This window comes from Lampris incognitus, chromosome 14 (assembly GCF_029633865.1).
Source record: "Lampris incognitus isolate fLamInc1 chromosome 14, fLamInc1.hap2, whole genome shotgun sequence".
NCBI lineage: Eukaryota > Metazoa > Chordata > Actinopteri > Lampriformes > Lampridae > Lampris > Lampris incognitus.
This window is the reverse complement of record NC_079224.1, coordinates 30,149,854-30,168,109: the sequence shown is the minus strand read 5'-3', so window position 1 is coordinate 30,168,109 and position 18,256 is coordinate 30,149,854. Positions and strand designations below refer to the sequence as shown.

The 18,256-nt window shown below is 42.5% G+C and overlaps 1 protein-coding gene across 4 annotated transcripts in view; it reads left to right on the top strand.

Moving 5' to 3' along the window:
* Window positions 1-18,256, top strand: part of LOC130123505 (extended synaptotagmin-2-like) — an 88,543-nt gene that overhangs the window by 56,128 nt on the left and 14,159 nt on the right. For all 4 annotated transcript variants that reach the window (XM_056292690.1, XM_056292688.1, XM_056292689.1 and 1 more), the window contains exons 8-14: window positions 310-365; window positions 8,093-8,213; window positions 8,699-8,875; window positions 10,142-10,224; window positions 11,460-11,508; window positions 12,137-12,226; window positions 12,789-12,884. In XM_056292690.1, the coding sequence (XP_056148665.1) occupies window positions 310-365; window positions 8,093-8,213; window positions 8,699-8,875; window positions 10,142-10,224; window positions 11,460-11,508; window positions 12,137-12,226; window positions 12,789-12,884 (672 nt within the window). The remainder of the gene's footprint in view (window positions 1-309; window positions 366-8,092; window positions 8,214-8,698; window positions 8,876-10,141; window positions 10,225-11,459; window positions 11,509-12,136; window positions 12,227-12,788; window positions 12,885-18,256) is intronic.

Sequence of the window (18,256 nt, the reverse complement as noted above, 5' to 3'; positions counted from 1 at the left end):
GAGAACTGGACCCAGTCCTGGAAATGTAACCTTAACTGTGCCTAAAGGCTTTATGGAAATCACTGTTAAGCTTTTTGTGGATACACAAGTGTTAAAGAATTTGCAGTGTTTGAAAAATAAAAATGATCCAAAAAGAGATCTATTTTGAAGACAGGTTATACATACAGTCTTTAGATGATTTTAAAGGAGTGCTTCATATTTTGCTTTCTTAGCCCCTTCTTGTCATATGTCTTGTCTATATCTGTCTCTCTCACCTAAAGCATCATCTTTCATTCATTTATTCATTCATTTGTTGTCTCTCTCTTTCAGATGCTGGACATCAACTGGACAGGTCTCACTAACATGCTGGACATCCCAGGTGTCAAGTAAGTAATCACAAGTAACAGACTGTGTCTGTCTGTCTGTCTGTCTGTCTGTCTGTCAGTCTGTCTTGCCTATCTGTGTCTGTCTGTCTGTCAGTCTATTTGTGTCTGTGTCTGTCTATCTGTGTCTATCTGTCTGTCCTTTCTGTCAGTCTATTTGTGTCTGTCTATCTTTGTCTGTGTCTGTTTGTGTGCATGTGCATGCCTATGTCATCATTTCTGTGCGTGTGTGTGTGTGCATGTGTGGCTTGGGTAAGGTTTTGGTTGTTTCCGTGTATATATGTAATTGTGTGTGTTATGTGTTGTGTGTGTCTTTGTGTCTGTGTGCATGTTTGTATACGTCTGTGAGTGCTTATGCCCGTATGTTTGTGAGACAATGTGTGTGATTTTTTTCGGGGGGAGGGGGAGGGGGTATTTTCTGTCTTTGTGTGCTCATACTTTGTTCATAATGCATTTGGTGAGTTAAAGAGAGAGAGAGAGAGGAGAGAGAGAGAGAGAGAGAGAGAGAGAGAGGAGAGAGAGAGAGAGAGAGAGAGAGAGAGAGAGAGAGAGAGAGAGAGAGAGAGAGAGAGAGAGAGAGAGAGAGAGAGAAAGAAAGCGAGAGAGAGAAGGAAAAGATATTTCCGTCAGGTTGTCATTTGGTTTTCTCTGTGACAAGTAAACAAACATGATGTTTCCAGCCAACTCACCACCAGAGGCAGTGTTGAGCTGCCACATGCTTACAGCCATGACAGCACCCGCAAGTGCAAAGGCAGACACATGGACAGATGTGTGCGCACACACACACACACAGGCAGTAATCTGGAGTGAGCCCATTGTTGAACATGGCCAGGTGTGCTCATGTCCTTGGGTTGGAGCTTGCTAATAGAGAAAGCAGGTGTGGAGGAAGGAGAGAGGGCGAAATGACACCATCATTGTCTTTTTCTTTTTTTTTTGACAGAAACTGAATCAAATTAAAAATTTAAATGAGAGCGAGTTGGTTTTTGATACTTACATTTTCACTTTATCGTTGATCTACTGAGTGTTGTTTATCTTATTTTCATCACTATCGGGTTACTGGTATTGGAGAATATCCCTTTGATATACATAACTGAGACCTAAATCATTCCCAGATAAGGTTGCCAGGTCAAACAATTCTTGCTATACTTGGTGATGATAATAATATCTCTCTCTCTCTCTCTCTCTCTCTCTCTCTCTCTCTCTCTCTCTCTCTCTCTCTCTCTCTCTCTCTCTCTCTCTCTATATATATATATAGTGTGTGCGTGTGTGTGTATACTATATATATATATATATGTATATATATATATGTATGTATGTATGTTTGTATGTATGTATGTATGATGTATGTATGTATGTATGTATGTATGTATGTATGTATGTATGTATGTATGTATGTATGTATGTATGTATGTATGTATAGCCCTGTGATGGCCAGGTGGCCTGTCCAGAGTGTCTTCTCGCCTGCCGCCAATGATTACTGAAATAGGCTCCGGCATCCCTGCGACCCTGAGAGTCAGGATAAGCAGTTTGGATAATGGATGGATGGATAGCATAGATACCCTTCCTGCCATGTTAGCAAAGCTGAGAGAAAGAGAGAGAGAGAGAGAGAGAGACTGACTACACATGTTTTCATGCATACAATAAAGTGCACATGTTGTGTCTGCGTCACAGTAAAGGCTACAGTACAATGATAAATGACACACCCCAGGACTTCCCCCTTCAAATGACTCAACTAGATTTGTCATGTGAGGTGGATTTGGTTTCCATAATTAGATATTTCCCTCTATTCTGTGTTGTTTCTGTTTTTTGTTTTGGTTTTTTTTTGTGCTTTGAAGAAGTCTGGCTGAATTCAGCGAATTGGTTCTTAGATTTAAATAAGATTGTGATTGGACAGTTGCATAACATTACATCTCTTCATAAAACTCCCCACAGTGCAACGTTTGGACACAATTTTACTTTTAATTTAAGATCTTGCTGTACTAACTGACTACATTTCTGGACTATACTTCCATTCTTATGTATCTCTCTCTCTCTCTCTCTCTCTCTCTCTCTCTCTCTCTCTCTCTCTCTCTCTCTCTCTCTCTCTCTCTCTCTCTCTCTCTCTCTCTCTCTCTCAAATGCATGCACACACACTAGGGTTGGGAAATAATTTCTATTTTCATATTGTCCAGTCATGGCTACTTGAGATCACTGGTGGGTGATCCAATCGCCAGGGGTTGGGGGGAGTAGGAGGGGGTGGGGGGAGCTATGTCGCAGCACACCAGTGAAACATCAGCATGGATGACGTGGGCTAAGTGTCAAAGAAAAACATAACATCTCGTATTTGGAAATATTATGGGTTTTACCTGGTTTGCAGTAGTAGTATATTCATTCGTTTTATTAAATAATTTATTCTCCGTTTAGCCTTTTTAAAATTATTATTGACGTTAGAATTTAATTTGCTCAGTGACTGATGGAGCTTTGAAATAATCAAACCTTTAAGCTGTCTGCAAACAGTGCAGTTAAAGTTACACCAATAAACATTTATAAAAGAGTGTTAACATTTTATTTAAAATATTTTAAAGAAAAAATCTATTTAATAGCAATGTCTGCTCTATTGAAACAACAGGAGTGACATGCCCTTCCCATTGGATATAATGAGAGAGAGATGCCAGTGCTCCCAGTGGACGCTCAGCTTAAGCCCTGTCCAGATCCATATACAGTCATGGGCTCATAGACTCTTCTCACGAAACTATTACGATTAACCATTTGGTCTGGTAGTGGATTGTGACCCTTTATTTTTGTCTGCTAAGTATTGATATTTATAGTAATGTAATGATGGCGACAGAGGTCCTCCATATGGCTATGTGAGTTTGGGAGCATGTGTGCAGGGGGGTTGGTGAATGCATGTCTAGATTGAAATGGATGAAAGGAGATTCTCTCTGTTTAAGGAATTAGATTTAATTCAACCAAAGAGCAGGGTAGACTACTCTGTCTTGAAACATTCAGAAAGTTTTAAAGTTGACCCATCTTTTTTTTTTAAGAGATGTCACTTTTCAAAATAACATTTTGGCTCACAACTCCACAAGTACAACTTTAATGTGTATTCCCGCTGTTCAACGTGACATACACAGCACAGCGACCAATGTCAGTGTGCTCATTAGGGGGGGGGGGTTATAATGAAGACTTGGTGCAGTAGCTCTGTTTCTACTTGGATCTGTTAGACCTTCATTGGTGCAGTTGTTGGGCTTTGACCTCCTCATTGATTCTGGCCACATCAGTATTCTTATCCTCCTGGACCTCTCTGCAGCCTTCAACACTGTTTCCCACACCATTCTTCTCAACCACTTATCTGAATACCTAGGCTTCACTGGTGTAGTGCTCTCCTGGTTCCAGTCATATCTCACCAACAGGAAACAGTTTGTCACCATCACAGACTCCAGTTCCACCCTAGTCCCAGTCAACCAAGGCGTGCCACAAGGCTCCGTGCTTGGACCCTTCTTCTTTACCATCTACACGCTCCCCCTTGGTCAGATCATCCGTCACCATGGTTTAAATTTCCATTCCTACACTGATGACACACAGTTTTATCTCAGCACTGACCATCCTCTCAGCTCCCCCCACAATCCCTTGTTAACTGCCTCCACCAAATAAAAATCTGGATGTCATCAGATCTACTCAAGCTAAATACCAATAAGACTGAGCTCATGGTTGTGGCTTCCAAGGTGTTGCATCAGAAGGTTGGACATCTTCTCCTCGATGTGGATGGGTGCTCCATCTGCCCATCCCCAGAAGTTTGCAACCTTGGTGTCATTATGGACTCCACCCTCTCCTCCCAGTCACATTTGAAATCTGTCACCAAATCTGCTTTCTTTCACCTCAAAAACATCTCCAGACTCCAGCCATTACTCTCAGACTCCGTGGCAGAAACCCTCATTCTTGCCTTCATCACCTCCCATCTGGATTATTGCAATGGAGTCCTGTCTGGGATACTTACTGAAGCCTCTCTAGGGCTTTGCTATGTGCAGAATTCAGCTGCCCGGGTGCTCATTTGTACCAAGCCCTGGCAACATATCACTCCCACCCTTGTCCACCTTCACTGGCTCCTGGTCAAATCCCGCATTTCTTATAAAATCTTCCTCCTCACCTATAAATCCCTCCATGCCCATATCCCTCAGTACTTATTAGACTTCCTCAACCCCCCTATATTCCATCCCGGAATCTGCGGTCCGCAGACACGGGCCTGCTTTATATCCCCCACACCAGCCTGCGGACCTTTGGGGATAGCGCCTTTAGTGTGGCAGCCCCCACCCTTTGGAACGCTATTCCAGCAGAGATCCATAATGCTGCTTCTTGGACAATTTTAAAAGACTGCTGAAAACCTACCTTTTTACTTAGGCCTATGGTCTGTGGTCTTTTGAGCTTTGTATTATTTTTTTCCCTTTTTTCTTATCTAGTGTAAAGTGCCCTTGGGTTTCTTGAAAAGCGCGATACAAAACTACGTTGTTATTTAACTTATTTGTGTGTCAATCCGGGTGGTTCTGGGTTTGTTTTAATTGCAGAAACACACTGCAGTTTCTTTGAGGCCCCGCCTTGTGAAATGTGGCACACCTCGTCCAACTTGTTTGTGGGGCAACACGACAATGTGTCTGTGTTTGGCCTGGGCCCTGCCTCTGGCACACCTTCTTCTCTGTGTGTATGTGTGTGTGTGTGTGTGTGTGTGTGTGTGTGTGTGTGTGTGTGTGTGTGTGTGTGTGTGTGTGTGTGTGTGTGTGTGTGTGTGTAGGTCCTCATGTTACCACAACAATTTGCATTTTGCACCAAACCCACAAAAAACATGTCACTTTAAGTTTTGTTGGTGTGTCTGTGTGTTGTCTCTCTGTCTTTCTGTATGTGTGTGTGTGTGTGTGTGTCTTTGTTTATGTTGTATTTGTATGTGTACTGGTCCCCATAGGGTCACAACAATGGCTTGCATTTTGCACCCAAATAATGAAATCCCTTGGGTCACTTAGTTCTGTTTGTGTTTGTGCGTAGTTTCCCTCTCTGTGTTCCTGTGTGTGTGTGTGTGTGTGTGTGTGTGTGTGTGTGTGTGTGTGTGTGTGTGTGTGTGTGTGTGTGTGTTTGCGTGCCTATATTCAAGCTCTTGCCTGAATCCAGTTTGTTTTCCTCCTGGAATGTGTCTGCTCCTTACCATTTTGTAAATTTCTCTCTCGTTTACGTACACACGCACACACACACACACACACACACATGCAGTGAGAGAAAAAGTCTCACAAGTCGTTATTGGTGAACCACTTGGCATTTCAGTGCAGATAAGTCCCAGAAAGTCCATATCCCAGAACAGTTCCTTTTAAAGGCATGATGAGATCCATTGTGGCGGGAGAACGCCACCATCACACTCTCACCAGGAGATACTTCCACATTTGGCAGTGAACAGATTGGAAATGAGTCTCTCGTTCTAAAACGTGGCTCTGTTTGTGAGAATATGAGTGTAAGATTGGACAGAGATCAATTTTTAATGAGACACTGTGCTGCTGTGACCAAAACATCCAAAATGTCACGAAGGGATGTTTCTGCGGGGAATGCTGCTGCCCTCTAGAGAAAATATGGTGAAGTATCAGAAAGTGCCCCCCACCTTCTCTCTCTCTCACACACACACACACACACACACACACACACACACACACACACACTCCTCATATTCCACACATTAATATGAGCTCAGTGTGTTACACAGTAGACTAACACACAGGTTTTAAGGCTCCTTGACAAAGCCCAGTTGGAAACGGATGCCATTTATTTAAAGGTATTGCTAAGCCCTTGTCAGATTCCTATTTCTTGTAATGCTTGGAGAGAATGGAATGGGATACTTTGTTTGTGTGTCTTTGTGTGTGTGCCTGTGTACAGTATGTCATGTACCAAGGCCAGGCTTAAGCAGAGGGATAACCAGATGCAGATGTTTACATTGTCTTTTAGCAATAGGGTCATAGTTAAATATAGAGTAAGGCCGGGCATCATATGAGCGACAGCCGGGGTAGAAGATTACCCCTAATTACTATCCCAATGCTACTGAATCTTTGGTTAGTTGCCTACTTTGGAAGGTATACTACATTGCTATGTGGACACCCAGACATCACACCCATATGTACTTGTTGAACATCACATTACAAAGCCAAGCACATTAATATGGAGCTGGTCCCCCCTTTGCTGCTATAACACCCTCCACTGTTCTAGGAAGATTCCCCCCCCTCTTTTTCTCCCTAATTGTATCTGGCCAATTACCCCACTTTGCCGAGCCTTCCCGGTCGCTACTCCATCCCCTCTGCCAATCCGGGGAGGGCTGCAGACTACCACATGCCTCCCCCGATACATGTGGAGTCGCCAACCACTTTTTTTCACCCGACAGTGGGGAGTTTCACCAGGGGGATGTAGCGCGTGGGAGGATCACGCTATTCCCCAGTTTCCCCTTCCCCCTGAACAGCTGCCCCAACCGAACAGAGGAGGCGCTAGTGCAGCGACCAGGACACATACCCAATTCCGGCTCCCCACCTGCAGACATGGCCAATTGTGTCTGTAGGGACGCCCGACCAAGCTGGAGGCAACACAAGAGATTCGAACCGGGATCCCCATGTTAGTAGGCAACGGAATAGATCGCTATGCTACCCGGACGCCTTTTGTTCTGAGAAGATTTCCACTAGATTTTGGAAAATGGCTGTGTCGATTCCGTCCCATTCAGTCTCAAGATCATTAGTGAGGTGGGGCACTGATGTTGGGGAGAAGGCCTGGCAGGGCTCTGTGCAGGCCAGTCAAACTCTGCCACACAAAACTTGGCAAACCATGTCTTTATGAACCTCACTTTGTGCATGGGGGCATTGTCATGCTGAAACAGCCTTCCCTAAACTGTTGCCACAAAGTTGGAAGCACACAATTGTCCTGCATGTCATTTTATGCTATAGCATTAAGATTTTCACTGGAACTAAAGGGTCTAGCCCAAACCATGACAAACAGCCCCACATCATTATTCCTCCTGCACCAATCTTTATAGTTGGCACTATGTATTCGGGCAGGTAGTGTTCTCCTGGCATCCATCAAACCCAGATTGTTCTGTCAGACTACCAGATAGTGAAGCATGATTCATCACTCCAGAGAATGCGCTTTCACAGCTCCAGAGTCCAACGACGGTTTGCTTTACACCACTCCAGCCGACACTTGCATTGTGCATGGAGGGCAGGCGGTTTTTACGCACTACGTGCTTCACACTCGGTGGTCCTGTTCTGTCAGCTTGTGTGTTCTACCACTTCACAGCTGAGCTGGTGTTGCTCCGAGATGTTTCCACTTCACCATAACAACTTACAGTTGACCAGGGCAGATCTAGCAGGGAAGACATTGGACAAACTGACTTGTTGGAAAAGTGGCATCATATGACAGTGCCACGTTGAAAGTCGCTGAGCTCTTCAGTATAATCCATTCTAATACCAGTATCTGTCTGTGGAAATTGCAGGGCTGCATAATTCATTTGATGCACCTTTTAGCAATGGGTTTGGCTGAAATAACCAAATCCATTACTTAGATGGAGTGTCCACATACTTTTGGCCATGAAGTGGAGGTCACTATTTATTGGATGCCCTATTCCTTCTAGCTGAGCTGGAAAAACAAAAGTGGCTGACTTTCAGGATCAAACACACAGTGTGAGCCCAGTGTTTAGGAACTTAAATGTCTCTCTTTCTATTCATCCTCCTCTGCTCTCTCAGTGGCCTGTGTGATAACATCATTCAGGACATCATCTACAGCTACCTGGTTCTTCCAAACCGCATCACCATCCCACTGGTGGGAGATGCCCAACTAGCCCAGCTGCGCTGCCCAATACCCAAGGTAAATTAGACTGGCCTTTCACACATGCAGGCACACATACACACATTTAGACATGTGTACTTCAACACAAATCTACACGTACACATATACCATATACATAAACACAATCATACTTTAACATTTATGTGCGCAGGCTCTCAAATGGTGGGGGCATGATAAAATACTGCTTTGTGTTATCCCCAGGCAAAGTGGTGATCCTCTCCATTGAGAGGATCTTAGTTCAGTTCCCTATGTTGGAGATCATCCATTCAATTTAACTGACCCCAGACTTCTATGTGGAAAGTGGCAAGCAACAAGAAAATTTAAAGTGAATAATAAAATGTATTATTATCCCAACAAAAACTTTTTGTATGTCACCATTAAGTCATAGGTTCATACATTGATGTGGTCAAATTTTACATCTGCAATGACTGGTCGAGAAAATTCTCATCCCTTTCATCATTGATGCTCTTACATTCCCAACTCCTGTGATTGGTTGATTCTAGGGTGTGCTGCGGATCCACTTCCAGGAGGCCCAGGACCTGCTAGGCAAGGACAAGTTCCTTGGGGGGTTGATTAAGGGCAAGTCAGATCCATATGGAGTCATTCGGATTGGGAACCAGCTGTTCCAGAGCAAGGTCATCCACGAAACCGTCCACCCCAAATGGAAGGAAGTTTATGAGGTAAGGCGAGGGAGTGAGGAAAGACTGGACTATTTGAATGAATGAAAGCTTTTGCCCCTATGGGAATTTGTTTTACGCAAAGAGCATAAAAGTATATCAAAGACATCAACAGCCATACATGACAGCACATAATATAACATAAAGCATAAGCAGTTTAGAAACATCATGAAAAGCCTCATAAAAAGCATAATTTCAGAAATCAATAAAGGACGTGAATTGTAAGTTCAGGAAGTGCCAGAAAATGCTAAATTCAGACCATGTGATCAGAGCTTGTTAAGCAGCCGAATTCTGCATGGGACCAAAGGATGTGATGCCTCTTTTCGTCCGCATCTTGGGCATGCTATACCTTCACCCTGAAGGTAAAAGTGCATGTTCAGACCACAGAGGATGCGGGGGTTCTGCTATGATCTTGTGAGCTAAATTCATGGTATACTGGTCTCATGTACGTAATTCTGCACATTGGCTCCCCAGTTATCTTACCACCAAGTTTAACAACCCTGTCCAGTTTGTTCTTGTTTTGCACAGAAAATGCTTCCCCCTAACACTGAATACAAAAGGTCAATATGCTCTGAATGAAATTCTTGTTAAACAGCATAATTCTGTCCACATTAAAATTTCCAAGTTTCCTTAAAAAGCAGAGACGTTATTGAGCCTTTGCAACATGTCAGTTAGCTATCAGTAACAGTGCCCGGATACTTGTACTCTTGTACACTTTCAGTGGTTTCATTGTTCATAATTACAGAGGACAGAGTGGAGTTTCTTCTGAAGTCAATGATCATTTCTTTAGTTCTCTTTGTGTTTAAAATCAATGAACACCAGTTGCAGAAGCGGTTAATCTCAGCTCTATAACTGGTCTCATCGTCGACTAAAAGTATCAGAGCCGTATCATCTGCAAAACTCTATGTAAAGGGAGATTGAGGGAGGACACAATGGTGTGTTATGTAAGATGACACCGATGCCTTTGAGGTTGCAAAGCTAGCTTGTACACTTGTACTGTTTAGCAAGCATACACACTGAGTTGTTAGCATGCACCATGGCAAATTTAATTAAGACCAAGAAGCACAACAGCAAATCAGTCATCACCACGCTAATTACACCACAGCAAGGTGGTGTAATTGGTGCAGAGCCTATTTAGCTGAGAGGGGATGTAAACCTTTGTTAGAACCCACTGAGGTTGAACAGAAGAGATCAGCAGCTCCACTTGTGCCACCAGTCAGTTAAGTGTCTTTTAGGGTTGTATTGAAGTGGTTTCCAATGTCTCTCCAGGCCCTAGTGTATGACCATCCAGGACAGCACCTTGAGATTGAGCTGTTCGATGAAGACACTGATAAAGATGACTTCCTGGGAAGGTTCTGTATTTTATCATGTTTTGCTTATTTGTATGCGATTATGTTGCTCTATAGATCAACAGTGAATTCAGCTGGTTTACTGTTTGGTTGGAATGAACATGTGCACACAGAGATCATGATGGCACATAGTCTGCTAATATAGTTGAAATGAGTTTAGATTGTACAGATTAGTTTGATATAAGATAAATAGAATACATTTTCTGTGTAATATTGATTTATGATCCAATCATATGTCAAGATTTCAGAATTAGAAGCACCTTTTTTTTTCTTACTAAATACAGTGCTGTACAAAGTTTAGTTCTGTTTATTCAGAGACTTACTGACAGTTTGCAGGGTTTCACAGTCCGTGTTTGACACACTTTGTGCAGGGGCCACATGATCTCACATTGCAAAGGAACAGTGAAGACTGTCGTTTGTAGACTGTACTTCGTGACGGGTCTGCTTAACATCACTCTGCATATATGCATTTAACCATCTGTGCATTTACGTAAAGGCATATGCGCCGACTTATGATGTCCACACTAGAAATACTAGAATCAAAACATATTTTTGACGCATTATTTATCTTCATTTGTAAAATAAAAATTGTGTTCCTGGAGAGGGATGCTTCATTCTCTGCCAACCAGAAATACTTCTTTTTAGAGAATCCCTTAAAGCTGTTCACCATTTCCACCACTTCCCAGGGATTGTCAATAATCCATGACTTTTTGATTTTAACATCCACCATACCTTTAACACACAGTCAACTGAGAGGCATTTGCATAGTTGACAATCTACCACAACACTGTAGCCTAATGGGCGGCACGGTGGCCCAGTGGTTACTGCTGTCACCTCACAGCAAGAAGGTCCTGGATTTGAACCCCAGGGTTGTCCAACCTTGGGGGTCATCTCAGGTCCTTTCTGTGTGGAGTTTGTGTGTTCTCCCCGTGTCTGCAGTGGGTTTTCTCCGGGTGCTCCGATTTCCCCCGCCATCAAAACAAAACATGCATGTTAGGGTTGAACTCCTGTCTGTGCCCCTGACCAAGGCAATGGGAAAAGAACTGGAGTTGGTCCCCGGGCGCTGCATGAAGGTGGCAGCCCACTGGTCTTAGCTACACATATCCCAGCTAGGATGGGTTAATTTGCAGTAAATTAATTTCCCCAAGGGGATTAAGAAAGGAAACTTAAAAATGAAAAAATGCACCAGCATCAGCGCCCCCGGGTGATTTTTGAACTGTTTGTGATTTGTTGTGCAGTCTGATGATTGACATGGCCGAACTCCAGAAAGAACAGGAAGTCGATGAGGTAATCAGCATTTCATTTATTCCGAATCCTTTCTGTGCATCTAAAGTCCCAGATGCTCTATTAAAATCCCATTCACTGTGCCTGGATTCTGTTCACTGTATCTTAATCTTGTTCACCGCCTCTAAAATCCTGTTTACAGCATCTGAACCCCATCATCTCACTTCATCTTAATCTCGTTTACTGCATCTGAATTCAATTCACTCAATATCTGCAGTCTGTTTTCTTTAAGATTGAAAATATCGCCAAAGAAATCTATTAAAAAATACAGTTATAGTCGTTCATATTTTTTAATTTTTCATTGAAATGATGAACTAAAAACAAAAGAACATCATTTTACTATCCCTTTCACTGTATTTATTACCTGTTTCCTCACTGTCTTTGTTTATCTAATGTCTACGTGTTTGTCAGTGATTGAGCAGTCTGTCTGTTACTGAATCTTCTTAGCTATGTCATCTCTCACTATCTCTCATTCCATTTATCCGAACAGCCCTTTAATTCTGCCTCTCTTTATAAATCTCTCAACATCTGTTTTTATTTGCTTACTATTTGCTTCATGCAAATAGTGGAATCACACTGGACTAGTGATGATTGTACTTACTTGTCAGTGATGAAACACTACTGTTTCCAGTGGTTTGTCATGGATGACGTGGCTACAGGGAAGCTCCATCTCAAACTGGAGTGGCTGTCTCTGCTCCCCACACCAGAGAGACTTGATCAGGTACGGCACCTTCTCGTACTCTCAAAGGACTAGTCAGATGTTACCGAACTGAAGACTTTACTTTGAAAACATCTGTTTGTTGAATAATAAAAAAATAAAAGTAAAAAAAAAAAACAGGTTAAGTTCTGTACTTTTACTTTATCTTTCAAAAATGATGACTAAATAAGTAGGGAGATTGTCCTTCAAGCCCCCATAATGATGAGCCCCCTAACTGCAGAATTGTCCTTGAACCAAAGATACTTATTCTCTTACAAGTCCAGGGGTACTGTTTTGACCGCTGACCTTCAGGTACATGGGTTATAAGGGAAAAGAGAACTTTGCTACAGGGTTAAAATTAATGAAAACCCTAACCCTTGTAGTGTTTGGGCTGTGCATGCTGCTACTATTGCAGAAACACATAATCAGTTTGATAAAACCAACCAGCGGCTCCAGGAACTCAACAGTGATTAGAAATGCTGCACAGGAAATGACACCCCTAACCTTGACAGTGGCCTATGGAGCTACTTAGTAATGGTTTACCACAAATTCACCAGTTAACACATTTCTTTGATTGTTTCAACAGGTATTGACAGCCATCAAAGCAGACAGGGGTCAGGCCAATGATGGTCTGTCATCCGCTCTTCTAGTCGTCTTCCTGGATTCTGCCAGGAACCTACCGGTGAGTTGGTTTGATGGAATTAACTAAGATGCATTGCTAGTAATGATCAACAGGAGTCATGATTTGTCCTTGAATCCATGAGTTGAATGGTAAAAATTGTTTATGTAGCACATTTGAGGAACACAATACAAATTGCTTGAAATATGTTCCCCTGCTAACTAAAAGCAAAATTCTAGGACTTTTAGAAGCCACACGTGTTGATCAATAAACAAGCCCCCTATTTGCACATTCAGAAATTCTTAATCAAAGTGTTTTGGGTCTGAGAAATTGGCTCCACAATTTGGGTCCAATTTGTTAGCAATGCTAGTACAAGGTAATGGGGAAGGAAACTGTTTGCTGATATTGTGTCTGATATGGTGTTAAGTGGCTGGTGTCAATTTCCCTGTGACAGAAACAGTTGTGAAAATATCATAGGAGAGGGCTTGATTAGTGATCCTCATCCAGGAATGATATTTAGCATTAGAATTATTGATCAGTTTTCCACTCTGTTTTGCCTTTCCTCTAGGACCGGGTTTCCCAACCCAGTCCTCAAGGAACCCCTATCCTGCAGATTTTCTTTGCAACCCTGAATAGGTACCTGTTCAACCAATCAGCAATGAATTATGTCAGCTGTTGCGCACCTTGCATAATTAAGTGCTGTGAGATGATTGGTTGAGTAAGTACAAGCAGGGCTACCTATGCAGGGTTACAATGAAAATCTGCAGGATAGGGGTTCCTTGGGGACTGGGTTGGGAAACGCTGCTCTAGGTTATGTTGTACTAGTTCTTATGAAACAGCATTTATAGCTCTACTGTGAAAGACATAGGTGCAATAGCATATCAAGTACTTTTCTTCTTTTTTTTACCGGTGTTCTCACCTACAGAGTGATCAGACAGGAACATCGTAAGAGTGTCAGTAATATAAAGACAATCATAATCATGTTTGGAAATTCAAACTGGTCTGCTCCTCTGTCATTGAGAGTCTATGTGGCACCGTGGGTTTACCACATCGGCACAGTCTATGTGACTGTGCCGATGTGGTAAACCCACGTATCTGCTACTTGAAACAAACACATAATTTGCCAGTACTTTCTGAAGTGGAGCTAGAGACGCCAACATGTTTCCCCTTTGTACGTCCTACAAATCTGCTTTTTCATGACTGTGCCCGTTAGCCACTCTCCAGCCTTGTTTTTCACCAAAAAGTGCACTTTACTCTGTCACACCTCTCCATTTTTCTGGCTGTTGATCTCCTCTGAATTCCTTCTCATCTTAAAGTTGCAGTAGAAAAAAGCTGAAGTACAAAAATTCAGTATAGAAATATTCATAATATAATTATAGTATATGTATAATACTGCCATTACTCTTTGCAGAATGTTGAATCAGTTTATCTGGACACAGCATCTGTTGGGAGAAGCGTCTTCATGCATACTCAATGTCGGTTTCATATGCAAATTACCATGACCATTAACTAGTGTGCATATGAAACCGATCGTCGGTTTCGATCCTTATTTTTTGGGGATTCCCCGCCCCTTTTTTTTTCTCCCCAATTGTACCCGGCCAGTTACCCCACTCTTCCGAGCTGTCCCGGTCGCTGCTCCACCCCCTCTGCCGATCCAGGGAAGACTGCAGACTACCACATGCCTCCTCCGATAGATGTAGAGTCACCAGCCGCTTCTTTTCACCTGACAGTGAGAAGTTTCACCAGGGGGACGTAGCATTCCCCCCAGTTCCCCCTCCCCCCTGAACAGGCGCTCCGACTGACCAGAGGAGGCACTAGTGCAACAACCAGGACACATACACACATCTGGCTTCCCACCTGCAGACACAGCCAATTGTGTCTGTAGGGACACCCGACCAAGCCGGAGGTAACACGGGGAATTGAACCAGCAATCCCCATGTTGGTAAGCAACGAAATAGACCGCTACGCTATCCGGACGCCCCACCACTGTATTGTTTATAAGGGTGGGGATACCTGCAGTCAGTTGAGACTGAAGAGGTCACATAGATGAGTGATGAAAACGTTTTTCCCAATAAACATTGTGTCCAGATGAACTGATTCAACCTTCTGGGATTTTCTGAACTGGATTATTGAGTATGCATCAAAACAGCTATAGACACGCTAGGAACCTTTCTGTGAGGACCATAACTAGTTAACATGTTACTGCTAAGCTGCTCATACAATTAAGAGGGTGATCTTTGATCTACTTACACTACCGTTCAAAAGTTTGGGATCACCCAAACAATTTCGTGTTTTCCATGAAAAGTCACACTTATTCACCACCATATGTTGTGAAATGAATAGAAAATAGAGTCAAGACATTGACAAGGTTAGAAATAATGATTTGTATTTGAAATAAGATTTTTTTTACATCAAACTTTGCTTTCGTCAAAGAATCCTCCATTTGCAGCAATTACAGCATTGCAGACCTTTGGCATTCTAGCTGTTAATTTGTTGAGGTAATCTGGAGAAATTGCACCCCACGCTTCCAGAAGCAGCTCCCACAAGTTGGATTGGTTGGATGGGCACTTCTTTGAGCAGATTGAGTTTCTGGAGCATCACATTTGTGGGGTCAATTAAACGCTCAAAATGGCCAGAAAAAGAGAACTTTCATCTGAAACTCGACAGTCTATTCTTGTTCTTAGAAATGAAGGCTATTCCATGCGAGAAATTGCTAAGAAATTGAAGATTTCCTACACCGGTGTGTACTACTCCCTTCAGAGGACAGCACAAACAGGCTCTAACAGGTACTATTTAATGAAGATGCCAGTTGGGGACCTGTGAGGCGTCTGTTTCTCAAACTAGAGACTCTAATGTACTTATCTTCTTGCTCAGTTGTGCAACGCGGCCTCCCACTTCTTTTTCTACTCTGGTTAGAGCCTGTTTGTGCTGTCCTCTGAAGGGAGTAGTACACACCGGTGTAGGAAATCTTCAATTTCTTAGCAATTTCTCGCATGGAATAGCCTTCATTTCTAAGAACAAGAATAGACTGTCGAGTTTCAGATGAAAGTTCTCTTTTTCTGGCCATTTTGAGCGTTTAATTGACCCCACAAATGTGATGCTCCAGAAACTCAATCTGCTCAAAGAAGTGCCCATCCAACCAATCCAACTTGTGGGAGCTGCTTCTGGAAGCGTGGGGTGCAATTTCTCCAGATTACCTCAACAAATTAACAGCTAGAATGCCAAAGGTCTGCAATGCTGTAATTGCTGCAAATGGAGGATTCTTTGACGAAAGCAAAGTTTGATGTAAAAAAAATCTTATTTCAAATACAAATCATTATTTCTAACCTTGTTAATGTCTTGACTCTATTTTCTATTCATTTCACAACATATGGTGGTGAATAAGTGTGACTTTTCATGGAAAACACAAAATTGTTTGGGTGATCCCAAACTTTTGAACGGTAGTGTATGTGGATAGCACAGGCCTCACTTGTCTTTTTTTTCAGCCTGCTCTTCTTCTGCTTCTCTCTCCTCTTTTTCCTCCCTGCCCCCCCGAAGAGCGTCTTTGAGGGGAACTTGGGCTCTGGCTACTTAAAAGAGAGGCGTGCGGCGGGCCTGGTGTTCTGCGAGAACACAGCCTCTCTCTATAGGAGCTTGTTTGTGAGTCCGATGGCTGTTTTCTGCATCATAGAATAGCCCTGTTGGTGTGGACTTTGTGTTTGTTTTACCAAAGCAAGAAAGTTGCCCCGTTTGCCTGATGAGCATGACGGCTGCACCTTGTGTACGGGTTGAATGCCTAATATTAATGTATGTGATGAAGTATTTGTTCTGAATGTTACTCATCGGTTTGACTTGAGTTTGACAGCAAAGCACAGAACAGTTGGAAAAATAGAAAAGAACTTGACGAGGACAACACAAGATTAGGGATTCTGTTTTAATCCTCTCAAACACAACCCTCCTCTCTCACTTGACTTCATTTAACTAGATTGACTAATTAATAATGAGTTTAACATAAGGTGAGTTAGGTTTAAGCATCATTGTTTGGCCGGGCTTTGCTGGCATTGTCTTTTAAAATAAGTCTAGCAACAGCTGATATTGATTCTTGATTGTTACCAAATTTTCCCCCAAAGCAAGATATTAGTTTGTTTTTTTTCTTGTAAAGGGAAACTACTATAATTGCCCATTCATTTTCACAGTCAGCTTTTTGGTTGCGAGTGAGGAGACTGAGTACCAGAAAGTAAGGACGGACAACTGGGGTGAGGAATCTGAAAGTTAGTTTGGTAGTTTATTAGCTCAGTACTTCTTTTTTGCAGTGCAAAGCAATTAAGAGCGTGACCAGAAGGTCTCAGGTTCCAACAAAGACTCCTGTCCAAGCACCCTTGATTAAGACACGTTTCAGCTACATGCTCACACATTGTAAGGCACGCTGGGAAATGCTGAATGACTGAACTGTAATGTAAATATCCCCGTCAGGGTTTTTCTGATTCATTTAAACCCCGGCACTCTGGGACTCAATGCAGTTTTAATTACAAATGCAAAGAAACATTGCTGGTTAGCTGTTGCGTGTAATCCCTTCAGGGAGAGAGGAAGGGGAGTGTTTTGAGTGAATTCAGACTAGTGCGGGAGGATTCTTTATGGATTGCTTTTCATCTGTCTGGCATTTGCTCCCACTCAGTGTGCAGATCTCCATGGACGGTATCCCAAGCTCTGTCATTAGGGGGCAGCAAACACTCCTCTCTCCATGGACAAAAGAAATTGCATACTGGAGGCAATTTGAATCATTTTAAAGAACTTTTCCAACTTTTTGGCAAATAAGCTCTTTGGTCAGCTAACTACTGTGTGATGAAAATATGGGTGGCAGTTTGGTTTATGTGATTAGTCTTGTGTTTTTGGGGATGATGCTAAGCTAGCTCATACTGTCCATTTAACAATGTGTGCTACATGTTAGCCTGCACAGTAGCAAATTAGATAAATGACATAATGTTAGAGATGAAACTGCTATATATATTTTGTAGTCACACAAGGAAAAGTTGATCCTGACCTTATTTGTCATAAACTTGGTGTATTTATTTCAAACGTTACCCTCCACGCTGTCCCACTGGTCTGTCTACTGAGCACTGCATAGACCCCTCTGTCCATGTTACATATGAGAAGACTTCAAGGAAGCAAGGACATAAGGAAAGGTGGAAAGACAGAAGGACATAGTTTAGTCAGTCATGTATAACTTCCTTTCCATGCACTAGAAATGTCCAGAGTATCTATACACCAGTATTCTGTTAATTTCCTTTCCCCTTTAGTGCTTAAATTCTGGAGGCCTCAAAATCTGTACATGTTCATACACACAAATATGTAATGAAATTCGCTTTACACATAAGTTTTAATCAAAACAGACATGTCAGGATGTTATCACGTTGTTTTGAAAGCATTTTCCAGGCAGAAGTACAGACTTCCTCACC